Below are 26,872 nucleotides of genomic sequence, written 5' to 3' on the forward strand. Positions count from 1 at the left end.
ATTGCTGAATTCATTGTGAATAGGTATATGATCCTTGGATCAGTTTAAATAGCTGAAATCAACAGTAACGGCCTGAAGAGAAAGGTACCTGACACTCGTAAAGAATAGATACAGAACACCATGTAATGGTTTTTCACACATTTTACGCGTTCCGTCCAATACCAAAGTATTTCAAGCTGGTTCTTCACGCTGATTTTATTTCTCAGTTACTTATCACTTATAAAACATGATTCGGCGTAGTCTATGAGGGCCTTGCTCCAGAATCTCTCAACGAGGCCAGATTGCTTCGTAAAACAATCCACCTATAGCTTTAGTAATCGGAAGAGCCAGTGTGGAGTTCCGACGAAAAAGCTGCGGGAGTTCCAAAATAACTATTTACAGGAACACTGTTGTGTTACACGACTGCGAAATCCTGCGGAAAATATTACGCGTTAACATAGAGATTCATTTTGAAAAGTGGATTCGTACTAATTGAAAGTAAATGAACAGCCACATGTAGTGGATTCTGTTTTCTTACGTTCTGTCGATATTCTCTAGGCGAAATTCCAAGAGGTAGCATGAAAATACATGAAAAATTAAGGGAAGACGTGTACTGTTTTTTGACTTTCATGTGTTCCCATATAAGCTGTATAGGAGAGATTTGTGTTGAATAAGCAATCGTTCAAAAAGTAAAGGTTACGTAGCCGACTGCTGTAGCTCTTCCGTTTTGTGGTGGCATGATAGATCGACAACACTCGGCTGCTACATGTCGAACGTGAGCTCAGGTGTGGATCCTTCAGGGCTGCTGGAGGCAGCCAAAACACTCTCAAGACCCGCTGAGGAATTTGTCAATCATCAGGATGTCGAACTTCAATGGGCAATTAAGGTGCGCATGCGAAATAAATGCTGTGCAGTATAGGACGTTTCTGCGCTAGGCCATTAGGTTTAGCGTATTTTTTTTTTCTTTTACGGGAGACGCTGTACAAGCGTGCGTGTACATCCGCAGTAAGGCCATAAAAAAAAGAACGAGGAATAATGTTTTAACCATTGCTATGCGGACAATTTTTCCTGGGAAGTATCAAATAGAAGTCTGACTTATCTAAGCAAAAGTAACATTTTTGTTTCTTATTAGTAGGTTAATATACATTAGGAAAACAAATGATTACATTTTAGGTGTAAAATATGCGGGTTATGGGTATAGCATATCAATCGGTTGAACATGCAGAAGGCAGAACCATTAAACATTTGTCTCGAAATAGTAAATTCTAAGAGGAGATATTTAAAGTGTTGCGCATAAAAGGTATGTCTTATTCTGGTTAGATTGTGAGCTCTTCAAAATCATGAAACATTTCATTATATATAGTCATAAATTTTCATTTCATGTACGGCGTCAAATAGCTGACGCGTGCGGTCATGATAGCAATCCGTGACGAATAGTCAGAATACGAATAGTTGAAATCCACCGTTAAGCGTGTTGCTAATCGTAGTAAGTACACTAATAAGTAAATAATACCTAACAAATAATTGTTGTCTGTTGTTGTATTGAATACTGTAGGCTTCTGAGCACATGGAAATTCATTTCAGTTTGTTAAAAGCTGTCGATCCAAAGTTTCTCAAACTGACTCCTGTTGATCAGCAGCTGCTGGAAGATTTCAACGTAACATTTGGCAAGCAGGTATTGAAGCATTAAAAAGTGTTTTTAATTTTAAATATCATTAAAGGAATAAGCCACTAAAGCAAGCCAGGCAGTATTGTTGTCGTAAGATATTAGATATCTCAACAGTATAGAATACTACTTTTACTAGTACGATTACTGTACTTTTTTAAACAAATATATTCGTAACATCATGATGTGGTTTAATCTCGGGCAAATTTGAGCCGTACGGATATTAAACAGGGCGACTCAGGTGCCTCTTCCATAATCTTCTTCCACCGATTGTTTCTTCGCAGGTTAATCTCGCAAAAATCGATGAAATAGCTCTAAAGAGCGAGGAATCGAAGGCACTTTGGCGCGACTTTTGCAACCGGTACCAAGAACTTGTGGAGGACTTCAATTTTGCCACGATCCTTCGCCTTGATTCATCTGAAGATTACAGTCAGGAAAACACAACGTTAGTGCCGCGTGTTCAGTTTTTGGCCATCGAAATAGCAAGAAATCGTTTTGGTCTCAACGACGATATTCGCAGAAAATTTGGATCAATTTCGGCAACGGAAACGCAGTCATAGAAAGTTCTAAACTAGCATTGTGTTCTCGGGCCCGCTAAAAAGTTTTGGAGTATATTTAAGATTTGCGTGTTTTGTGCTATTACAACAACGTAATAACTATATATAGTGGATAGTTAGTAAACAAGTGAAGGGCATATGTACACTGTGTAAAAGCAACGATATACACCAATCACATATTCAGTTCGCCATGGATTTACGAATGGCCGTCCAGACTTACGTGGACGAGCTCTGTGCCGAACTCGGTTTGTGTCCAGTGCCTCAGGCTCGCCTCATACAAAACTCGTCATCAAAACGTAGTTGTGGCGATTTCAACATTTTTATCAGGCAGCCATCATTTGACTGCTTACGGCCGCATATGTTCCGATTAGTTAAGGAGCTGCCAAGAGTTTCTGAAAGTTGGGCACTACCCATAGAACGGGTTGGCTATAGTGAGAACTCTGCCTACCTTGAATTGTTCCTTAAGAGAGTACCAGCCTTCCAACGGCTGTTCCAAGCGATTGGCTCATTTCGGGATGATGCCGATATTGTATCATCGTCGCGAACGCCAAATTCCTGTTTGCCATCAAAGAAATTAAAAGATTTCGATAGTGTCGCAGCCGGCCGCAACAGCTGTACTAGTAACAGCAATAATATCGATAAGAATCAACGCCTCCTGGTCATCGTGCACGCTCCGGATCAGCCACCTTTCGATCACCGGCGCTCCGAGATGCTCGCACTATATATGCGCACACAGTACGAGGCTTGTGGATTCCAGGTCCATGAGGTATATCTAACATTCAATGATTTCGCTACGTTGCAGCAATGAGCGCTATCGTGAAAACAGTCCATGCTATATAACGCATAACTATCTTGGATTACCGTATGTCTTGATTCAAGCTTCAAGTGAACATGTTGGGAACAGAATGAATATTACCTCAAAAATTATAATTTGTGTACTGGCCTTTTGTACGATGTACTTTGCACTATGTACTTAGCCATGCTTGACGGCTTGTTTTATGCGTCACTTCTAATAGGGACAGGTGTATTAATTGCAACTAAACGATCGCAATCGTGACTTTTTGCTTAACATTTCAGGTGAAAGATATTTATTTGTTTGATGAAGATTCCCCTCTTTCTAAAAAGGATTACGAAAATAGTGAATACTTTGATGCAGCTAAACAAGCGTTTGATCTTCGCAGATATTTGGAAGACAGGTTAGTCGATTGGATTATCTGCATTCGTCTTCGAATAGAGTGTTAGAGAGACATGATTCGAGGGTGGAGATACAAAAGCAAGTTATTTCAAAGTATATATATATGGCGATTGCCATTTGTATGATCAACTGATAAATCGGAGATCCTACGGGCGACTAAGGAACAGCAATTATATGCTCGAAACACACTCGTGTTCAATAATATTACATTCTGTGCTCTATAGGTGGTCGTAACTAATAAAATTTCTATTCCTGTTATCCTCTTGGCTCTGCCTTTTTTTTTGTTATCAGTTTTGCAAAGGGTTAGTCAACGATTGAATGAGATGAACATGTGCTAGTTCCTTTTTCTACTACCATTTTTTAGCAAAAGGTAGTAATATTTCTGGAAAAGTGCTCACCCCATTCAAATAACATTGCTCTGTGAAATAGGTCTTTAGAGACGGAATTGGACGCTAATCTAGGGGCGGTCTACCTTAATAGCCCAGCAGTGAGTTTGGCAAGGGCTCTTGCGAGCGCTGCGCGTGCGTGCATTCAAGCGACAACTACCAATCTCGACGATGTGTTACTTTGTCACGTTGCCCCTCAGAACAAAGCCTACGTCCAACAACAAGCAGGTGTTCTGCTTGAGGTAAGTTTTGTCTTCTATATACCCACATATTTATTTCAGTAATGTAATTTCCGACATACTAAAAAATATGTGTAGTGAATTTCTCTAAAACTAAAATTTCACTTTGGTCATGTAGCAAGCCTCGCTGCCATAACGCGGTTTGTCATAAAATGCGGCAAATCGACATAAGTTATATCGGCCCGTAGAACTCACACACTGATGTATGATTCTTATTTTTTTCAACAGATACTAGAGTGCCTAAAGCAACGAGAAGATCAGCCCGCAAGGCAAGCCTTTGTAATACATGGTGGCACCGACGCGCGACAGAATTCGGTTGATGACTACTTGCAGCAAATTTATGAGTACGTTTTTATTTCTTTTGTCTCGTATTTCTTATCCGTTCTATTTGAGTTATATTTACCTAAAAACTCTAAGCAACTTAGCCTCTATTTTTTCGACTAGACGAGACCGTGGCTTAAAAAATTTTGTAATATGTAGTTGTTCGTTAGGTGAAGTTTTTGTTTTTTTTCTGGGGTTTTAACCTATTGCAAAAACGTTCAGCTATGTGTCGAACAGTCTTCGTCATCGACGACTTCGAGCCGATGAGGGATCTCCTCTGTGCTCGATGGTCGTACGGGTTTTAGCTGACACGAAGATTACGTTTGAGCTTCTTGCCGCTCGTCAAATGGCCCGTCTAAAGATCTCACCCCTTTCATCTAAGGTATGCATTTGAAATATAACCATTAGTCTTTTGCAACTTTTGTCAAATCTTTGTTTTACATTATACGATAGCCGCAAGGCTAAAGTTCCATGAAGACTACAGAACGAATTACCTAGGCGTGATTTCGCATAAATCAAATGCAATCATCTAGGGGTTCAGGCGCGTTTAATTGTCTACTGTACGTTTTGTTTAACTACGCAGGACGACACATTAGAAGGCGGAGGCGGTGGGGGCGGAGTAGCATCGTTTAATGGAAAAGGTGGAATATTTGTGCAGTACACCTGTGCACGTTTGGCCGTTCTATTGTCTAATTACGATTGCGCAGTTGCCGACGGAAGGTAATAAATCAATTAGAATCAAAGTACTAATAATCAATAACTAATAAAAGTAATATGGTCGAGGTTAATCACCATTTATTTTTAGGTAATAAGCAGCTCAAGTCTCTAGTTAACACTCCAGAGAAAAATTAACAGCGAGTTTTCTATGACATCCTTTAGTTCCAAGATGGGTTTGGCTTGCAATTATCAACTGAATTTGATTTTACTAACTTTGAACAACCAAAGGTTGGTCTTACTAATAGGTAGCTTCAGATGTTCCTTACAAGCTTGCTAGTGTGTGTTTTCTTCTTTAAAAAAAAACTCTAAAGTAGTTTATTGTACGCACAGCAGGCCACCATCAGATAACCTGTCTACTGTTGGTCGGTGAATATGTGGCTCGACTCTGACAAAAACAACTTAATCCTGCCAAGACGACTACCTACTAGTTCTTAATTCCTGTTTTGTACGCCATTTCAACAATTAGATTTTGTGGTTAATAGCGCTACAGGTATTTTCTCTGTTAAGAACAACTGCTTTTTAGTATGATTACAATTATAAACTCTGCCGTGTCATACACAACCTATTCTTGTCGACCTGAAATATTGACCCATTTTGTGTCTCATGTTCGCGACTTATTAGGTACCCGACGTGCCAACCTTGGAGCGAACTACATGCCGAAGACATCGACCTCAGCGCGTTGAGTTTAGATTTCGACTGGCTTTTGTGGCGAGTGATGTTCAGGTAAAACAATATGGTACATTATAGTGAAATGGCGTCTCTATATAATACGATGCGCTTACAATTAAATGGGACTGGAAATATACGTACATATTCAGAAAAAAATGATCTTTTTGATAGATATCAGACTTTGTCAAAGGAATGAGTATCACCCCGATCTAAAACTAGAAAGGTGTTCGACGGATTCGAATAATTAATCAGAAGCGATATACATATATATTGTTAAAAATTTTTCATTGTTGGCTTCGACGTTGATGCGGTAGGTGTCAAACTGCGCTGGAACGGGGGTCTACACTGCCCTGTTTTCTTTCAAATGAGGGCGGCACAGGTGAGAGACGTGTCTTCAAGTTTGACCTATGCGCCCACAGTGTATGTGAAGCCTTGGCTGCCGCATGTGTACAGTTTTCGACATACTATTCTAAGGTTTGTGTTGGTATTAACTCATGTGTATGATATCAAATTTGTAGATTAAAATGTTAATATATTTAATATATCTAATAATGACACCATCAGATGTTATTTTTAAATATCTTTCTATGAGTGGCATTTCGAAAAGTTAGTGTGATTACTGCTGACGGACCTTACTATTTGGTTTCCAGGTGAGGGTGCTCGTTGAAGCTCAGCCCCATTTAATAGAATCTCTTAAAGCTCGCATTTTTCTTCTGGTATCGTTGCGCTCGTTGCTGCATAGAGGATTGCAAATGTTAGGACTTCAACCAGTACAAAGAATGTGACTGGTTCAGTACATCAACGATAACACGGCCGCCCCACTGTCAGCGACACGCTGAAATGACAGAATCTGATAAAGCAGAAAGCTAGAGCTTAAAAGGATTTCCAGACGAACGATTTGACATTAAGCGACCTACAAGCACCGCCATTCTTCTATGTAAAATGACTATCGCTAATACAAATGAAATAGATAAGAAATGAAATCAATATTATGGCGCGGATTTTTTTGCCATCTGTGCTGCTTTAAGACGGGCTAATGATCACAAAGAGGTGAATAAATTTAGGAAAAAAGCATGGATATTTTACTTGATTACTTCCATGTTATGTAACTAAATATGGCCTAAAACTGTAGAAGTAGGTTTACAGCAAATATATATTTTTACATAGGTATTTAATTTTATTGGCTGTGTTAGATCTTTTTCGTTGGCCATCACAAACTTCCGGTCGTTACTTATATAGTGAACTTGTTAATTACGAAGCTAATACTATTCGTGTTCAGCGGTATTTAGTACAAAAGATATTATTTTAGAGCTAGTTTTTCTACCCATGCTGATTTTTATATTAAAAGCGTCTACGTTCAAGTTAGCGTTTTTTTGATTTGTTTACTCTTACTATCGACCGTGAATCCCATAATAATGTCAGCGGATAGCTATTAGAAAGCTTACATTGTACTGAAATGGACTGGACTGTCCGATAGATCCGACTAACAGTTGACAATATAAATAAATACTAGGCCCTAAGTGCGTACAAATACTTTTTAATTTTGGTGTAACCCTAATAGCATTCAAAGGTTATTTTTATTGGTAATGTGCTTATGGGCTCAGCTATAAAAGATTATCTCGATCCTGTTTTTACTTCACCGTTCACTATCTATACTAAAACAACTATATATGAATTGTAAATCTTTTCAAGTATGATTCGTATACTTGTTATTATGGCTGTTTCTCTACTGAAGCCCAATCCGACACGGTCTGATCCAGGCCACTGAAGTAAACGATCACCTCTTGTCACCAATCGCTTTCTACTGCTCTGTTTGACTTTCTGTAAACGAAACTCTATGCGTACATATATGTAAATGCCTCCTGAAGCCATGCAGAAACGAAATCTTGGATGTTGCCCTTCGACAGCACTAAACCAGTCCAATGTTTTCATCTCAGACGATTATGTGAGATCGGTTCCTTGCCGTCGAACCGTTTGCACTGTTTGTTCTTTTCGACTTACGCGCATCTAGTGCAATGTGCAGTACAGAGAGTTAAACAGTCGCGTTTTTCGTTTGAGCTGTTTGATAAACTGGAGATTACCTCAAATCAGCTGTAACATTTTTTGACTCAAAAATAGGTCTGCGACTGTTTTGGGTGGTATAACCATTTATAGTAATTACCAGGTAATCATTATTTCCACAGCAAACTAAGCGCAAATAATCAAGTGCTCATATCTGTGTTATATTGACAAGTCAAACGTTCAATATTCTCATTCATTTTAGGTACTACGTGTTTTTAAGTAAATTGGCCATGTACGCGTGGTATGGTGCAGCCAATAGTGTTTTTTATCAGATTCGAGCATGACAATTTATTCTGACTGGACGTCTGAAATTACCACCTGTTCTTGTTTTCCCTGACATTTCAAGTAATAAAAGTGACAAAGTTAACTTATCAATATATTTAATTCTGGTTCTCATGTGAAGATCCAATTCACTAAAAGTATGCATATGTTTTCTATAAGTCAACCACGCGGTTGCTTGTTGTTATAGGAGTATATTACCCTTTGCACAAGACACAAAATTTAGAGAATGAAAACGGAACTTTTTAATAACATTTAAAATTCAATCAGTTTTAATACCCAACGGCCGTTGCCACTATTATAATTGTTTTTCCATGGAAATCTCTTCTATGTCAACTTTACAATGCACTTTGGTTCTTGGTCCTAGAAAAACCCGCTGGCATTTTTTAAGGTTATTGTATGAAAGGTAAACGAAGTAGCAAGCTTAAAAGTTTTTCCTTACAGATCACCGACTGCACAAGATTTGTTTTATCGACATTTCGTGTTTTTCTTGTATTGCGTAATCGTCGCTACAGCAGGCTAACCTTAACGTAAGAGAAACACGAGTGATTATTCGATTCACACATATATGCCTCAAGTTATATTTATTGCTTTCCTAATAACTCAGTCTGTAATGTTAAAAACATTTATACACTATAGATTCAGTCTATTTTCAGTATTATACATGGAACTTGAAGCACACAAGTAATATCGTCCAGGTTTCTTAACAGAAATTTAATGGCCATCTTCGTTAGTATTATAGTAAGTACCGACTATGAGTGTAACTAGATTAATTTACTTGGCTCACATGTTATATTTAGCACGAGCAAGCTAAGCCGGCTTTGATTCATAAAAATTGCTAGCTGCTTTGATCTGAGCATATGAGAGCGATTTAAACGAACCTTCTATTTTTTGCTTACTATATTCGACTTCTTATCTCGGACCCTTCGTGACTGAAGCCTGATCCCAAAATAATCCAACCTGGGGATATTTTAGACTGCCCCCAAGACTCGTTTTATGTGATATGTGATAGTAGATAAAGCAACTGATGTGGCATATGTGGTTCTAAGAATTCAAAGGCTCAAACGCACATCCATAAACAAAGACGGTGTACGTAAGTCACTATTAATTTGCTGCGATTGTGTATGTGTATGTCGTATGTTTTAGATTACGTTTGTTGAAGCAAACGGTTACGTTATGGCCCGACTTAAGCAATGTTTAACATTTTCGTCATAGTACACAAAACTCTATGCTTATGTAGATAAACCGATGCTTCTGAATCTGTTTACAGACAGACGAAAGGTCTCCCGAATTTTCGCATCTGACAGCTCTGAACAGGTCCGGCTTCTTTCGCTCACGACACTATGCTTTACTGTTTTGTAAGTTCTCCGGTGTCTATCCGTTCGAAGGATTTGTTCCTCTTAGTTTTATCTTCACTGAGGTGGGTGCCTGTTCTTCACTCACTGTGTTTCCCTTCCTAGGTCGTTTCTTTTGGCGATGCCTGTCACGTTACTTTGGGGTTACCAAGTTGTTTTTAAATTTAGCTTGTGTTTTCCATAGATACTGTCAAAAGCAACAGTTGGACAAAAAGATCACATGAAGCTGGTGCACATCTTCTACGGAAATATCCTCAGAAAGAAACGACTGATGAACTTATGAGGTATATATTGTTTGATGAATTGATCCTGAATTTTTGAAGCATTTTTTTCGAATGCTATCGTAAGCGTTGTTTTTTTCTACAGATTGTAGCGCGATTATGGGGTAGCTGGTGCCTCGCGACGCTTTCAGCTCGGACCGGGTCAGAACACACCAATTCAGTCCTCTTATTGTCTCAATAAAGTTAGATTGTAGCCAGTAGTGGCGATCGACAGGAGCAGTAACTATAGGAGAAGCACAAGTGGCAACGTTAAACTCTGACGCAGCACAAATTTGTGCCCCTCAGTGCGACATCCGATGAATGATGTTGCATTATAGCTAACCCCGGAATGAACGTAGGCTAGTAGTCGTCGCATTGATCATCGCGATACGCTCTTCTACAGTCAAAATCGAGTAATCAAAGGCGGAACGATCATTGAAACAGCCAGTGGCCGCGGCCATGACACCCCTCAGTAGTGGCAGCAACGCCGGCCGACGGTGCCCCTCAACAGAAATTCGGCGTCCGTACAACCGTTTCTGACCTAGACGTGCTGGTTACTCACGCCACTTAAGTCCAGCCTTGGTATGCGTCGTTTATACAGGGACGATTTTGAACGAGTTCGCGGCGGTTCTCGGCTCAAGAAGCAGCAGTAATCTTAGCAGTAGAGGCACCGGCGGTCGGTATGACTGCAGCGGTGACAGCAGCAGCATCAGTCGTCGTATTGTAAGGAGATAGCAGTAGCAGTAGTAACCTGAGGTCATCACGCATTCGCTCGTCGGGAGCACGCAGCTAGCTGCCCGTACCCACATATCCCATAACTTCTCTGTTCATTTCGTCGCATTGTGTTGTTGCTTAATTTTGATCGACGTACATATAATCCTTTTTAAATGTGCGCGTATGGATCGAACAATTCGTATGATTACACATTTGAGGGGCCTTGAATGTGATTTTGGCCGAGTCAGCGAGAATCTAAAAGACAGGTTTGAGAAAATTCTTATCAGTGAATATATGTGCCCACGCACCGTTGCTTAGAGCATCTAGAATTGATAAATAATTAACGGATAAAACGATGAACAATACAAAAACCTGAGGGATACTGGTAGTCATCGTACATTTACACTCAGCAGGCATATTTTGCTGCTATTGTTGCTATTTCCCCTCTTCTCAAGTGTCGCTGCCACGACTCCGCAAGTTCACTTCTGGTCGCGATACGATTCAAGCTTCCGTCGTTTTTGTGGTTACTGACTATTCAAAGCATTCACTCCATTTCCACCTTTCACACCAGGCGTACCTATACTGTTCAATGGTTCTGCGTAAGCTGCCTTTTGCACCTCTGGCGAGGTGTTCTTTGTTCGCTTTTCGGTTCTCTACCTATGACTCTCCTTTTGAACTATTGAATAAGCAACAGTCCTCAGCTAGAGCAAACCGATGAAGTGTCAACCTGGACCTGCTTCCTGACTGCTTGGGCACCATTTCAGGAAAGTTCTTGTTTTTGTCATTCTAGCAAGCGCCCCCGCGAAAATCCACTTACTTTGCAGTGTTTGCTTTGATTTCTTTTTTTCCGTATTGAGCCGTATACAATTCCTCACCCAGTTTTGCTAACCAGCCGTTTCTCTCGTTTCCCCTTCGTCTTCTTTAGCTTCGTTATCCAAACTTGTCCAGGGGCTTACTTCGCTCACACTAGCGCGCGCCCAATTTCTTTTCATGCGACCCAAAACACTCAGACACGGCTTTAAGTATTGTAGCTTATAGCTATTATGTTGGCAACATATTCTCGTGTACTGGTAAACCTACCTATCATTTTGTGCCTCCGAAGGCAGAGATTGTTCGTGGCGACGTCGGAAACAGCAACGCTCCAGATACCTCTGCCTTTAAAATGCTTAACTGCCCTCCCTCTACGAAGCTTATGCGCAGCCTCTCGACAAAGATAGGGTCGGCGACGTTTGTTAGTCGAAACGAAAGGCAAGACTCAACCTCAGAGATAGTGAACTGCTACAGTTTGATTGTGCGACTATTGTTGATTACGGTAACGTCGGACGCTCGCTTCATCAAGTGGCTCTGTTTTATCTCCGTTGAGAGAAATGACTGCGAAAAAAAACTGCGTCCTAACGCAACATTTTACTCACTTCCTATTGAAAAGTATGGTAAAGAAAAGGTCAATTGAGAGGTTTAACGGCAACAATTGCTGCTGAAAAGAGAGAAAGTGTGTGATAAATCTCGATTCTCGATGGTATCGCGTGAGGTGTTGGCCAACGAGCTTCATCGGCATCAAACGTCTAGTTGCTGGTGATAATATTAAACCTCGGATGCTGGCATGTTACGCTGGTAGTTAAGGCACGATGATAGCTAGAAAAAAGGCAGAACGTTCAGGCTGTTGCTTTAAAAATAGTCGAAGATAAATCGAAAAAAGGCCGACAACGAGGGTCTTAAGCGAATAGAGATGACGCAGCGATATGAGCGCCACAAATTAAGACAAAGCTTCTTTTGCCATAGCGTGTGTGTCAGCTATATATTCCTTCCAGTGGCCGTTTAGTGTTCGGTATAGAGAAAAAAGAAATAAACATTTAGCCGGGAGCCCTAGAGAAATCTAATTCATTAGGCGCCACGGAGGTTTATTTATTGAACCCCTCTACTGTAGATATTAGTATAAATAAAGTATAGTATATAATAGTATAAATAAATTAGTATAGCCTTGTGCAAAGATTCTTTGCTGTTCCTCCAGAAACCTATTACGATATTAGCTAACTTAGTTTAGACGCTAGGAGCAAGTATTTAGTCGAGTAGTGAAACTTTTTTTTGAGAAGTTTTTGTGTCAATTCTGTTTATTGATATCTGGCCACACACTTGAATGCAGCCTGAAGACTTTAACCAGCGTTTTCTAACTGCACCACTTGCCACTGTCCCAAGTCTTTAGTCGCTGCAAGTTTTGGCGCGACTACGATTCGGAGGTGTAATCTGAAGCACTTCTAGTATGCTCGACGGCACACTGTGTGTACATATTTTAGTGCATCTTTTTATGAGGATTGTAATTTCACATGATCAATACTTCCGCAATGGGAAATGTGACTGAGCTTCATTAAGCTAATCTTGTTGGCACGAAATGCGGGTTCTCGCGACCGTTCTTCTATAATGTGTTCCGCAAACGACGTCCGTGATGTTAGATAACTGTGTTTGCTTTATCGGAAACAATACTTCAGTCATTATTTTTTGTTGCTAACGCAGTTTGACAGCATTTTCGCTAACTGAAAGCTAACGGAATTGGCCAGTGAAAGCTTATGCAGCAGAAATAGTTTTAGGAATTTGTTTCGCACATACGAGATCACAACAAAAAGTCTGCGGGTTTTGCTTTATCGTAAATAGTTATAAGCTTTATCTTTTAATACAAACGTGAATTACTTAATATTCAAACAACGTAGATTTCATTTAGAGTTTGTTCTGGTCAGAACAGATGGTTGTGAACGACGTCCTTAACTTAAGGTATATTGCATTCGTATAAGTACCGTTTGGTCCCCTATTCTCTAATACTGTGCCCACATATTTTTTTCCCATCAATCCATGAATTTTGTTTTTGTCGGCAAATATTTGCCGCGGCTCTTGTAGCTCTAGCCCGCCAAACAGGAACAAAGTAAATGTAAAAACGCACTAATCATCCGTTTACGCAACACTAAAACAAAGCTCTGAATGGTATCTACGCGACCTCTGTCAGTGCTCATTACGAATAAATCGCGTACAAACGGCAAAACTGGGAAATCCTTCTAACTACTATAGCTGATTGTTTACGCTGATTATTAATTGACTTTTCTTAATTTCCCGCGGAATTTCTCTTGAAATTCGGCAGGAAATTAAGAAGAGGTCTCAAATCACACATGTCGCACAGACTTCACGTATGTCTGCATTTTCACCCTGCGCGATTTTCAGGCTTTCCCGGAATCAGATATTGAATTATTAAAACAAATATGAGAACTAACATTTCTCCTCAATGGTATTAACTTTGTATTTTTCTGTTCTGATATTTTACTTAACTAAACACAACTTCAGCAGAAATTGGGTAAGCCCAGAAACATATTGTTGGTACTGCCGGAGTTTAGAGTCGTAATCGACTACAGCCATCAATGGCTATTCGCTCAAATCAGCACTATACCCAGTAGGGTTAGCGTTTGGCCGCTGTTTTGGCTGCTCAGGATACAGCGGTATTCTGCAGCACCTTGACGACAAGAAGATAGAAACCGCTATTCAAAAAGGCCCTCCTAGCCTTTAGGGAACACAAAGGCCTGCTGTCTGGGCCCGCCAGCTTTTTCATAATATGGAACAGGTTTCGATCAGATAAGCGCTTTCTAGTCAATAACAATAACGATAAACTTCCATCGTTACTTGAGTTAACTTATTTTTCAACACAACCGTTCCATGGCGTCGCTTATTTCTCTTCACTTATCAATTAGCAAAGCGAAAAAGCAATACTGTACATTAAAATAAACTATTTTCTAGGGGGTGAATGATTACCTTTTGTTCCGCCAAGCTCTGCATGAATCGTTAATCATGCGGCCCTTCGATACGACACAACAACATTCTAACCTGATTTATTAGATTCCACCATGTTAACTTGGTTTCAACAGTGTACGATTGCATGCCATACTTATTGTGTTGAAAGTCAATTCAAAGCATACTTTATTAACCACACCTCAGTACAGAATCTATGTGAAACGACTGTATTTGTACCTAGAGAGTGTTCAGCGCTCATCGAAACAACATCAGCGCTACCCACTGGCAGGTGTCGTTTCGATTTCGGGAGTTCTATGTGACCGTACATCTGGCGAGCAATACGCGCCTTACGTTCACGCTAACTCAGTGCTACGTTATTATATCCAGCCGTGCTACTGTGTCTGTGTATCGGCCTCCTGGCGGACGACAGTGCGTCTTTTCGACCCTCTCCCTGCGCGCTAAAAGCGAGAGCTTTTCTAGTCATTCGCTAGCTTCAACTGTTGCTGCCGTTCTTTCTGACCGGTATGATTGGTAGTTGATTATTGTTGGCCGCTGTCGACAATAGCGAAAAAGCTGCCTGTAAGACGGTCGCCGCGATTCCGTTGCCCGACGACGGCAATCGTGAACGAGCACAAGACAGCTAGCAGCGCCTCCTACCGCCATCGCCCGGGTCTGTCCGCAAAGAACGGCCAAGAGTAACCGCGAGGTGCTGGTCAAAACAGAAGACGACCGGAGCGCGTCGCAGGACAGAACTCCGTTAGTTCGCCTGTCGGTGTGTCCGAAGACGGCAAGATGGACCAGCAAGAAAATAAAGTAACAAAAAACCAAACCTAGCAAAGAATACCGAAGAACAAATTCGAGAATCCGAAGTACAGACAAGATAAGCAAAAGACCCCGAAACAAACGGCCATGGGGACACCCACAGAATGTGTTGGCCTGTTCGGAGACTAGTGCAATACCGTAGTCCGCAAAAGGTTAGAAGCCCTTCCACGATTTAGACTTCGGTGCGCTGTAGATAACTCCATCATCGCTATCATTATAATATATGGTCATTACACGAGTGTCATTAGCGAACTAAGTAGTTTGGTGGTTGACGCTCTTTACGCAAGCAAGTCTGTGCCTTGAATAATCAAGCTCGTTAAATAAGTCAGAAGTTTGTAGCAACTGGATGGGCGAAAGAACTTGATCGATGTGTTGAAACGTGTAAACGTTTTCGTCTAAAGAAAACAACCAACGGTGGTCAACTGCATCTCGACAGCGGTGACAAATTTTGAAGTTACCAGTCTTTAGATGGTGTTCGTGTGATACAATTTCTGTCATCGGCAGAGTGTCCGCAAAAGATGAATGAAGGTTTAGAAATCCTCAACGTCAGTAGTTATTTAAAGTCTCTCTCGCCCTCAGTAAATGCGTTCTCTGCGCGTTCAGATGGAAACGAATCGTGTGTTAATCTACCGCACCGCTTCTGGCTATCGTCTAGTCAGTGGAGAGCAGTACCCTCTAAAAGCATCAGGCGTCCTGTCTGTCTAGGTGCTCGACAGCAAATCATTGATCGGAAGCCCGAACAATCTCCGACATCTGCCAGGAGTGCTCACCACTGATGAGCGACTAAAATATACACAGTTATTATCCAACATATCTCAGCATTTCGCTATCGTGGAACGTCACTGAAACGGCACAGAGTAAATCACAGACTGCGAATCGAAGCTACCCGGTGCCATCGCACGAAATCCTATCGCCGCCGCTGTCCTACTTGCAAGCGTAGGTTCGCTGGAAGATTGTAACTACGTTTTGTGTAGTGAGACGTTGGACGTACAATAGTTGTTCAATAGATTTTTCCAGAGAGTGTCGACTATAATAAACATATTTATATATCGTACCGGTTGATTAACTATAGCTGTTCACAGCTAGAGTACGCACACACACATTGACAACCACAAACACACACGCACGCACTCACAACCACAAACACACACACACGCACTCACAACCACAAACACACACACACTAACACGCGGATAGAGGGCCTTAGCGGTAGTTCAGTGACACCGTGTCACCACCCGTGGATTAGGTGAGGCAGTGAACGACTAAATTTGCTCGAAAGCAACAATAGAAAACATCGTAAGAATACCGCCGAAGTGTAAAGCACAGCTTTTCGTTCGTTTTTGTTCTTCTGTTATTGTGGATATAGTTGCCAAAATGTAGGCACAAGTAAGTGAAAGGCACGAAGATTGTGCAGTGCGAAGCAGGAACAGTTCACTGAGAAAAAGGTATATTAAAAGAGTGTGTGTGTTTAGTGTACTTTGTGGACTACTGTTTTGTTCCGAAGACGTATTGAATAGCATGCTCCATCACAAACGCGTTCTTCGTGAGTAGACTCTGGGATTCTAGATGATTTACCGGCGACGAGTAAATTGCCACTCAGCCTTTTCTTTTGTTCTCTGAAGTAACCCCGAAGTTCAACATCAACGAGCAGTAAACGGCTGCACAAATACCGGTCTACGGACAACAAAGCGTTTATCTGTCAACACGCGACCTCTATAATCTGTCCACTGGTTACATGTGGCAGTAGTGTGGTATTCTTCTCGTAATATTATATGGCTATATAACGATACACTAAGAAGCAACAGACAGCGGCCGAATCTCAGCAAAGAACAGCAGGAGCCAGAAGCGTGCGCAGTACTTCGGAGTCTTTATTATTGAGATCTTCTCATCTTCACCTTTAGCCGCGAAAGAAGCAGAAGCAGCAGCAGCGGTTATCGTTGATTGAAGAGCAGCAAGCACGTGTCCTTCTAGCCTAGCCTTCTGCTCGTCTATCCACCTGTGTGCGTTCGATATTCACAGAATCCACGTACCTGAATTACAGCAACTACGGAAAGAGTAGTAGCATACGGAACGCTGAAGAGTGAGGCAGATATCGATGCGGGTTTTCGGAGCGAAAAAGATACACGTGTTGTTGTACTTACGCTGGACTCTACAGCGACCTAGGGGATTTGCTAGCTAAAGAGAAAAACAACAACAGACATCGCGACTTCCTCCGCAGTGAAGATCTAGTTTACGGGTAGCGGTGTGCTGTTAGTACGAGGTCATCAACAGCGAGTTACGCATCGTTGGATCTCATTTGTTTGATCTGACAGCAGCGTCGTTCGTAGTCATCGAGGGCGTTGTAGTCCACACAATAGAACAGTACGCTCAAATACAAGCTTCGCTCTCGATTCGTCCTGTACAAAGAATTATTCCAAGCTCGATCTAATCCGTCGTCGATGAAGGACCGTGACACTCCTCGCGACACGAAGAGCTTAGATGACGGTCGTGCTATTACCTGCATACCGGGCGAGGGGCTAAACCGAGATCTATCAAAGCAGCCAGCAGTGGACAAAACTATGCTCTTCTGAGAAACTCTTTTCATCGTCGTTGCTCTCTTCTTCGTTACCATCATCATCCAAGAGATTTGATCCAGACCGGACGACTGAAGCCGACGGGCGATCAGAAAGTGTTTCCAAATCAGCAAGCGAACTGACGCCAAAAATCAACCCCAGAGAATATCCAGTGGCTGGGTAACAATTTTTGCCAATTCTTTCTGTTTGTTTCTACTGGCGCCTGTCATCGGTTGTTATGCTTACACACAGTCGCCCACGGCGGCGTTTTGAGCAAAAGCAGCAGAAGCAATAGCGAAGGTAACGCGGTAAACAACCTCAACGAAACTTCTACTAGTATAATAGTAATAACACTACTAGAGTGATAGTGAAAAGTACAACGACGTGCCGGCCAGGATTCTGCTATCAGTTCTCCTCGTCCAACGGCAGTCAAAGACGGACGCCAGCTACCAATATCACCTTATTCATTATTATTATCATCACCATTATCGTTAGTATTATTATCGTGCGCGGTGAACCACAAGCAAATGGCTACTTCTACAGTCGCTTCGGGCTCTAACAACGGCAGCGGTAGCGGCGGTGGACTCTCTGCGCTCTACCAGCTCATCCGCAATAAGAAAGACAAACCGACCAAAAGTTCGAAGGATTCTATCAGGTAAGCTGATTAGAGTTGATAACAGACCTCCGACGAGAAAAAGGGAATTTTTGAATAGAGAATTATCATTATTTAAGTATTAATAGCATTTTGTGCGGCCGATACTATCCGCAAGTAGCCGTCAATCACGGCAGTCGACCGCTATACTCGTAGGACGATAAGAAGCTTCAGAAATATAAAAAAGGGGTAGTTTTTATGGCTTCTGTCGGTGAACCTCGAGACGAGTGTTATTTGGGAGCTTAGGGGCAATTCTATAATTTCTTCGATGACCCTTTTTAGCTTAAAGCTCAGTAAAATTCCCGCTGGAAGACCATCAACTGGACGATTACTGTGTAGACTTGTTCATTGGCTACACATGTATTTAGACCTGTTCAAACGCGGTGTAGCCTTTCACCTCTAGCAACATGTTTGCAAGAAAAGCCATCACCTCGTCGCTTTCCCATCGTTCTCTCGGCCTATTTCGTCCAGTCCTTTTAGAGGAAAACTGTTCAATATAACGTATTTTTTTTATGCAAATACAGGTAAGTCGTAGACGTGTATACCTAGCTAAAAAGCTTGTTAATACGTACATACGAGCGGCTTGAGAAAGAAAAACATTACCTTTCTGCGTATATCATATATAACAGCATTCTAAAAAAAAAAAAAAAACAGTAGATGTAGCTTAACCCAGGTTCACTTGTACCGCCTGCAACCTAGTGATTGCTGTTGTTGCAGCTGCAATGGGTAGGGTTACTGTACGCAGGTAAGGAGACCACCTGAACGGGTCTTAACAAAAATATACCCGCCGCATACTGCCGACTGCACGACCTGGCCCGCCTGAGCTTTCGCTCTTTACGCTACACCGCTATCCTATCCGATTAGTTAGAAAATTCTCTCTACCTAAATTTAAACTCTACGGCACTATCGTGATTAGGCCTAAAATTCTAATAGGCAGAACGAATGTGGGATATCATGCGCGCATGTGCTTCTACGTTATGCGATTCCATGTTAAAGAGTTCGGAAGAAAGAAACTGAGGGAAATTGCGAAGACGATGTCGCCGCCGCCTCGGCAATACGCTCTGCGCCTGCCCTGACGTACTGTTATGACGACACAATTCTTTACGACCCCCCATTTCTTTTCCATCTGCCCCCACAAAAACGGATGCAGACGGACGCATGGACTACGGACGGATGGATGGACCAGCTTACTATTGCCAATACACAATAGACGTCAGTGATGACTGTAACGACGACAACAACAAACGGCAGCAACACGTAAACATCTGATCGTTTGTTGCCTGAATAGCTGCATATCTGTAGCAAAATAATCGGCGTTGCCGAGCTACCACTCTAGTACCCGCCCATTGCTGCTACCGCCGCCGATGATTACAAATGCTGAAGCTGCGTGATGTCGCAGTTGGCAGCTGAATGCGGCCTGTTATGCTGAATATTGTAGCCGTGCGTACAGAAGATGCAAAGTTCCTAGCAGTGTCTGTAGTAGCGCGGCCGCTATTGCTGCTGTCGGCAGATTTTTCAATCGAGTTCTCCTCCGTTCGCTCGCTTCTTCTGCTTCAAGTAGTACCAATAATAATCGAGAGGAGTCAAGCTCCCTCTGGTTTTTAGTTTCATCGTCGCCATCATCATCATCATTACCGGCCTTTGTCTATCTTTATCGACAGCAACGACGATGACGAAAACAAACGGCACCAGGAAGAACGAGAGATGCCCACCGTTTGAAATACTACGGTGACGGGTCGGGCTGGAATGGACCAGGCTGCATTATGTCTACAGAGAGGGATGGAAATGCACACGATGAAAGGGATGAGAGAAGAACTCGATGACTTTTTTTTTTCTCTAATTTCTTATTCTGCTTGTAGTCATGGTAATCTTCATTCTTCGTCAAAACTTCAAGTCCTCTATATACCGTCTCTCTGTTTCTAGCTATTATGTTGATGTCGTTGTTATTTTGGATTGGTTGTTCTTTCACACGTTCCACTTGATTCAGGCCGTCGGTCACGTGTTTGCCGGCGGCAGCAATTGAAGCAGCGTTGGATCAGTACTCGCCTCCGACGACGACCAGAAAGCCACACAAATAAACGCTCACAGAGTAGTCGACAATGGACCGCAACTTTATTGGCGATGGCACTACATACCAATGGCCAAACTTGGCCCACGTAGCAGGCGACCCCCCACGAGGAGCGGCAGGCTACAAACCGACGCTAGCGGAGAGGGGGCTCAGCGGCGCCAACAACAACAACACGAACGAAATAGCGACTTTAGCTAGTCCACATTTTAAACCGAATCATTATTAACCGCCAAAGATGGCCGTTGGCTGGTCCGTTCTAAGTAGGACCGTTCAGCCGGGATGCGCTACTGTCGCAGCCATCGCTTTCTGAACTATGAATGTTTAGAGACGACTAACGACTACGGTTCCAGACAGTCATCTGGGCGCCGCCAAGATTGTCTGCCATCTCCGTTGGACAGCAATCTTGCGCCTCCGAATTTTTGGCAAAGTACAGACTTTTTGGGATGACGACGCAATGGCTGTTGTATGAACGGCAACGGAGGTCAGTCGGATATCCTCGGCGATGGGTCGTTCGAACGACCACACAGGGGGATGAGAGGCTGAAAAATAAGAGAGCGAAGTCTCGACTAGCCCCCTCAGAAGAAAAGACTTATGGCAATGAAAGCAGCAGCCCTAGCCAAGTCTAGTTATTACCGGCGTTTCTGAGTGACTGCTTTTGCTAGGGATTAATCGCAGATCGAGGACCGATACCGTGGACCTGGCTATGACCCCTGATACTTAGCTAAAATTTAGCTCCGGCATGGATGGCACTTATTACTGACCGTCTTCGCATTCTATTAGGTTCATTCTCTTGTGTTGTGGTTTGTCTAGCATCATTTCACATTCGTATTCTATAAGTCGCGCAGGATGTTCTGCCTATGTTAGTAGACATAGGCAGAACATCTTGTGGCCTGAGGTTACTGATCACACAAAGGTGAATTCTACCTGATCGTGAATATCGTCGTATCTTTGCACGAATACGTCGTACTGCTGTGTGTGTCATGGCGTTAAATGCTGAATGCCACCGACATCAACGGCGGAAACGATTAAAGATCTTTGGGGGTTCGGAGTTATATACGGATAACGGTAGAATGGCAGAGGTACGGCTGCGATAGAAATGAAATTCGTGTCCTTGGGCAGTCAGCCTGGCGTAACAGTGGCAATTTAATGTAGATGGGCATATCATTGTTGTTGTTGCTATTATTTGAGGCAGATGTGCCTGACTACCTATTCTAAAACTTTAATGTTGCCGCCCAAGAGAACTTTTGGCGGAAAATTCACACTGACAACGAATTGAGCGCTCTCATTAATCGAGTATACGCTGTTATAGAGAATTTTTTTGGATAGGTGCGCCATCGTCTTCGTCGTGAATAGAAACGTCGAATGGGCGGACAGGCACATGAAGACGAAGAGACCGAACGATGCCAAAAATGTTCATGTCACCTTTGTTCTGAGGTGAATCTGAGCACGAACTTTTCGTTCTGATCCCTCGCTTAGTCTCAGTTTAAGTTAGCAACGTTTCGGCGTTTTACAAAAGGAAGAACTACCCAGAAGATAAATCATTAGAATAACTATGAGCAAAAAGGATATAGGGCCTGAACTTGACAGTCGTTCTTGATTGATTGATTAAGGGTCCTTTGCAAAAGTACCTAAAAGAGACGTACGAATTGTTATAGAAAGTTTGTTCGTGTTACGATGGCCGCAGCATAAACTGACTGCTCGTTGAAACCATCAACAAGATAACTAGAAAAAAGTTTCAGTTCCTTGATAAATTTTTAACAAGCGGCGGTGCCTTGTTACGGCAGTATAATATTAATAAAAATTTATGAAAGCTATTGCTGAATTTGTCCAATGAAATGAGGTGGCACTGGTTAGAGTTTCTTTCTTGACAGCCTGTGTTATCTTTTAATAATAAGGTAGAATAAAATGAACAGAACTTTTTCTTTATTCTAGAGTTTCAGCAAACTTAGCTTTAGCAAACTTACTTTTACCCATATGGCGACATGCACTTAAATGCCAGTGACTGAACGTTTCGATCATTAGCAAAGAAGTATATTAACAACAAATGGCCTTAAGACTGGCTTATGCTCACAGTTCTTGTTATATTATAGGCGACAACATAAATTCATAGAGCTTTGCACAGTACCCCATTTCGCTACGTTCTACGACTATCATATATTGTAAGAAATGTTGCGCTAAGCATGTTTAGCGTACACGGTTACTGACCCGTAATAAATGTCCGGATGGCATGTAGTTATTATTTTTCGTCTCGAGAGCGGTGCTTTCTAGCACCCGCGTTCCTTTCGTTCCATGGGAGAAGCCCGGCGGACGATCGGGAAGGTCGTGCACAAAGCACAAATTGTCGCCCGACGACATAACCGTTCCGGATGCGGCTAAAACCTTTCACTTATTGTAACTTGTTTCAATGTGGTACTGGCTGCCATATGGTGAAAACTGTTGAGAAAACATTGATCGTAGTTAGAAAGAACAGATTTATTCATGAATGCTGAAAGTTCGGAAAGAATCCGTGCGTACACGAGACATGGCGTATGTACGTGCGTTCGTTGAAAAAAAGACAACTACGATTTTTCAGTTTTATCAAGCAGTGATGCCACACAGCTGCCGATTCAATCAAAAGGTACAGTTAATACTAATAATATATTATAGTGATATAATAGCAGAAAAAGTAAGTACTGTTGTGCCCAGTAACTACAACAGAAACGTCCCATTATAACTTCAGTTGTGTTACCCATTCTGTCTGATCGTAATTGACGTCGACCAAATTCATCTTATATAAATTGCATTCGATTAGTATATATATAATCCTTTTTATAACTTCAATAATCTGTTAAAACGTCTCGAACAATTCGCACAGACGCACTTTAGAAATGAACTCTAAATATATTAAAATACACCGCAGGCACTGGCTTACTCCGTTATTCAGTTTTCATATAAACGATCGATTTTTTCCTTTCAACAAAAATTGAGTCACGATTTTTTATACAAAACTCTTCACATGAAGGATGGCAAGCTGAAACATTCTATAGATCGTGTCTACTGAACGTTTCGAGTTTTTATCACGGAACTTCGTTAGCATTGCGATGAATATGCCTTAATCCCTATACATTTGGGGGGCAGCCCGCCAGGTGATATATACCCGGATGCATAAATTTGGCTGGAAATCAGTTTAGTAATGCGTATCTATAAATAAGCTACGACCAAACATACCCTTTCATCACAAAACGTTTCTAGTGTTGCTATATATACTCGAATGAATGAATGAAGATAGTTTGCCCGACAATCCTAGTTTGAGTTAAATAGTAAAGGCAAATTGAGTAAAAATACATGTTCACGCGCGCGTCGAGGTAAACCTAACCAAACAAATATCGATTGTTGAAGGTCTTTCCTAGAAAAGATGAGACCCACTCACCGTAAACAATACAGAATTCTTATGTTACTTGTGACCAACTTACGGCCATATTGTCAACGGGTGCCCTGATTTACGATCCCCAATGCCTCTATGAAAAAGCTAGATGAATACTTACCCCAACTAGTAGCTCGGTGGCATTCAAAAGATGGTAGTTGCATGCGTCACAGCGAACCCACGCAGGTCGATCATTAGTTGCTACCCGTTAGTCGCTTACACACATATATACGTACACGAATAGCATTACATCATTTTATTGTTGTTTTGCGCACGCCTTTTTCTGAAAAACATACCCGAAACCTTCTGCGACCAACAACCAGCACTTTTATAATCTGCTGGTTGTAGCTTTTCGTGATCGACATATTTACCTGCGAGTATCATTGTCTCTGTTAGTTAGCGTAGATTTCTTATTATTCCTTTGATACTGCCATTCAGACTTCTGCAGCTATATGTAACGATTGTCCTTGTGGGCTAGCTCGATTTTTCTATTGTTCATTGCCTTAGGGCCAACCAAAACGACAGCACTAGTGCAGGCGACAGAAGCTCGTCCCGCTCATTTTGTCCCAACGACCTGAAGTGCAAGTCTCTCATCGCCACGTAATAGCATCGACAACAAGGACGATAACGGCATCAGCAATCTCAGGGGATTAACAGCCCTGCCACGAGCCTGCTAACAACTAAAAAACTTTTGGACGAGTTGTCGAGGTGTAATGATGCATGAGCTGCTATAGTCAGATCGTGATGGTAATCGTAGAATAATAGCAGTATTTACAAAAACAGCAGTACTTACAAGTAATTAGCTGTTCAAAGCAGGAAGTTGCTCAAAGCGACAATTTATCGTCTGCAAAGCAGACGACAAACAAATGCAGAAGAAAAAAGAAGCAGCAGAACGAGGAGTCAATGCATCGGGACGAAAAACAAAGGAAAAAGTTCTGCGCGTTTGTTTTTTCCTTCATCTACTGATACATCCAACCAGACTAGTTAGATAGCTCAGATAGAGGCAATTCCCGCAGTCGAGCGTAAAGGTATTGACATGAAACAACTACTCGCTGCTACTGTAAAAACTTTGATAAAATAGACGCAAACGAACAAATAAATAAGCAGATACGCATCATAGACACAGACATGGCGAAACGTGAGACAGCGTGAGGAAAGTTGCTGAAAGAATGTATACAGACAACAACATGGAATGCATGCATCCATACATACATATATCTACCGTGCTCTCACAGGCCTCTTCGCTAACTATTCGGCGGCCGCAGTTGACAAGAGGCTGCTGAGCAGTTACGTTGCCGGTATCAGAAACAGATGTAACAAACCCAGTGAAACTAGCAGCACCAGAAGTAGTTGTAACTAACAGACTGTTATGGTAATCAATGTCGCCTGCCGTTAAGATCAGCAGCAGCTGAAAGCCTCTTGGATGGAGGATAGGAGATTCAAGTCCGGCGGATCGCTGGAGCTAATTGCTTTTACCTTTCAGCATTGTCATGTAAATGCTGTACTCTTATAGATATAAGATGAATGTGTTAACTGTTGAGCTAGTTGGTAGACAAGTTCGCAGAACAAACGGCATTCTTTTTTGATAGGGTTTATTATGTGATATTTTTTCGATAACCATTTTCTTTGTTTTTTTTGTAGACCCTATGAGAGTGTTGTCAAACGTAGCTGACAATCGTGGCCCATCAGAATTACTATTTGGTGACTTAAGCTTGTTACGTTGATTAAATGACAATGAATTTTTTGCCGTCGTTTTGTATTCTACATACGTGCATATAATTGCATAGGAACGAAGAATTAGTTGCACCTAGGAGTCGTTAGACTGTATGCCCAGCAGTGGCAGTGGTATACTAAAATAACGCGCAAAACGTCCTAACTATAGATACATAGACTTTGATAAACAATACGCACATATATAGAGTAATACAGAAAGCAATTCGACTTATGGGACGTTCTGTTACACCGTTGCCTCCCACTTTCACCCACCCTGTACACGACAGTTGGCTTTTTTAAAGAACACTTACTTTGATCAAAGTTTTACACACACACGTATTCACATACATTGTCCGGCACTTCATTGTCATCAGCAGCGTCGTCGTAAGCATTAGCATCAGCAATTCCTTCTTGTGCTTTCTCGTATCCTCGCTCGCCGATTCTAGGGTGGCAGCAGCAGCAGCAGCTCTTCATGTTGTGGTACAACCTACCGGAATCATCCGTCTAGTAGAAAGCTGTTGAGAGCTTCTAAGATACCTGGTGATGTCGCCAGTGGATGTGGGGCAACCATGGCTTCGGCCGCTGTGGCAGCAGCGTTTACTTTGGTGTTTGTGATTGCTATGTTGTAGCTCCGTTTCTACTGCTCGCGCACCAGAGCCACCAGCGCCCGCCACCGCTAAAACTGCTGCCAGCGTCTCCAGTAAATGGAGCTAATGGCCCAAGATATATGACCCAGTCCCAGCGGTCCGGTTTGGTTCGCTTTAGTTCACCGAATGATAAATTATAATAATTCACAGAGAATAGCAAGAATGGCTGACGATGATCTAAGCGCCGCTGCGGCTTCTGCTTTGGCCGCCAGGGCGCGAGAAAACAACTGCAAAAATGAAGACTAAGAAGACCTGAAGCGAGCTGAATCTAAAGCTAACGGTGAAGATCGTGAAAACGAGGAAAAAAGAGAAAGGGAACGAACATCTCCAAGAAAGCTTTTTCTTCATAAAAAAAAAAAGATAACGAAGGCATTCGATTTCTTCTTTCGGTACGTAGCTGTAGTTTCTGTTGCTGTTGTTATCGTTTGTGGCAGTGCTAAGACTAACTCCGCAAACGTAGCCTCGATCGTCAACTCCTCGCCCTGCTGCTGCTGCTGTGGAGTGGTTCTCAAATTGTAGGCCAATGGTACAAAAATCGAAGGGCAGATACATTGGTTGTTCGAGTCAATATAGAGGTCATAGATAGCCCTTCCGGCGTTCAATAGGTGTATGGTAGCCACTACTATTTGTTTGCTGTTGCCGCTGACGCAGACTGGCCAGTGAAACAAATCGAGCGTTTGCCATCACAATGCTCACCTCATCATCTCGTGGTACTGACTGGCGAGCATAATCGCTAGGCAGGCATCCAGACAGATAAATAGTGGATCATCGTATACTACCGTACGTAATTTCGGATCGACGGCCAACGATCAGGTGTGCTATGTGCAGGACGAAGCGTCGTCAGCTTCCCGT

General features: G+C 42.1%; 3 protein-coding genes and 1 long non-coding RNA gene across 6 annotated transcripts in view; 3 read left to right on the plus strand and 1 right to left on the minus strand.

The window, feature by feature from the left end:
- The first annotated feature begins 110 nt into the window (after positions 1–110).
- Positions 111–2,217, plus strand: LOC111270716 (protein PBDC1). The gene is made up of 3 exons (XM_022851092.2): positions 111–865; positions 1,535–1,654; positions 1,930–2,217. Exons 1-3 carry the CDS (start codon positions 746–748, stop codon positions 2,203–2,205), a joined length of 516 nt encoding a protein of 171 aa, XP_022706827.1. The 5' UTR covers positions 111–745; the 3' UTR covers positions 2,206–2,217.
- On the minus strand, positions 1,974–26,322 carry LOC111270718 (uncharacterized). 3 transcript variants are annotated; one of them, XR_015315058.1, is made up of 4 exons: positions 25,685–26,322; positions 23,782–23,943; positions 22,463–22,690; positions 1,974–2,062 (listed from the first exon to the last, which is right to left on the minus strand). It is a non-coding gene; the product is annotated as an uncharacterized LOC111270718 (long non-coding RNA). The 3 variants fall into 3 exon arrangements; XR_015315059.1 differs by lacking the exon at positions 23,782–23,943; XR_002686428.2 differs by lacking the exon at positions 25,685–26,322 and having other exon boundaries at positions 23,782–25,103.
- LOC111270715 (uncharacterized) lies at positions 2,393–7,347 on the plus strand. The gene is made up of 9 exons (XM_022851091.2): positions 2,393–2,968; positions 3,280–3,398; positions 3,827–4,025; positions 4,251–4,366; positions 4,566–4,725; positions 4,927–5,063; positions 5,682–5,783; positions 6,044–6,203; positions 6,380–7,347. Exons 1-9 carry the CDS (start codon positions 2,393–2,395, stop codon positions 6,512–6,514), a joined length of 1,704 nt encoding a protein of 567 aa, XP_022706826.1. The 3' UTR covers positions 6,515–7,347.
- Positions 16,371–26,872, plus strand: part of LOC111270713 (uncharacterized) — a 102,332-nt gene continuing 91,830 nt past the window's right edge. The window contains exon 1 of the mRNA XM_022851089.2: positions 16,371–18,192. Within this exon, the coding sequence (XP_022706824.1) occupies positions 18,065–18,192 (128 nt within the window). The 5' untranslated portion in view covers positions 16,371–18,064. The remainder of the gene's footprint in view (positions 18,193–26,872) is intronic.

This window comes from Varroa jacobsoni, unplaced genomic scaffold (genome assembly GCF_002532875.2).
Source record: "Varroa jacobsoni isolate VJ856 unplaced genomic scaffold, vjacob_1.0 contig00068, whole genome shotgun sequence".
NCBI lineage: Eukaryota > Metazoa > Arthropoda > Arachnida > Mesostigmata > Varroidae > Varroa > Varroa jacobsoni.

Excerpts from the sequence above, each read along its gene's own strand:
- LOC111270716 (XM_022851092.2), top strand. The coding sequence starts at position 746 with ATGTCGAACGTGAGCTCAGGTGTGGATCCTTCAGGGCTGCTGGAGGCA. Across the intron at positions 866-1,534 it reads AACTTCAATGGGCAATTAAG|GCTTCTGAGCACATGGAAAT; the intron begins GTGCGCATGCGA and ends TGAATACTGTAG. Across the intron at positions 1,655-1,929 it reads ACGTAACATTTGGCAAGCAG|GTTAATCTCGCAAAAATCGA; the intron begins GTATTGAAGCAT and ends GTTTCTTCGCAG.
- LOC111270715 (XM_022851091.2), top strand. The coding sequence starts at position 2,393 with ATGGATTTACGAATGGCCGTCCAGACTTACGTGGACGAGCTCTGTGCC. Across the intron at positions 4,026-4,250 it reads AAGCAGGTGTTCTGCTTGAG|ATACTAGAGTGCCTAAAGCA; the intron begins GTAAGTTTTGTC and ends TTTTTTCAACAG. Across the intron at positions 5,064-5,681 it reads TGCGCAGTTGCCGACGGAAG|GTACCCGACGTGCCAACCTT; the intron begins GTAATAAATCAA and ends GCGACTTATTAG.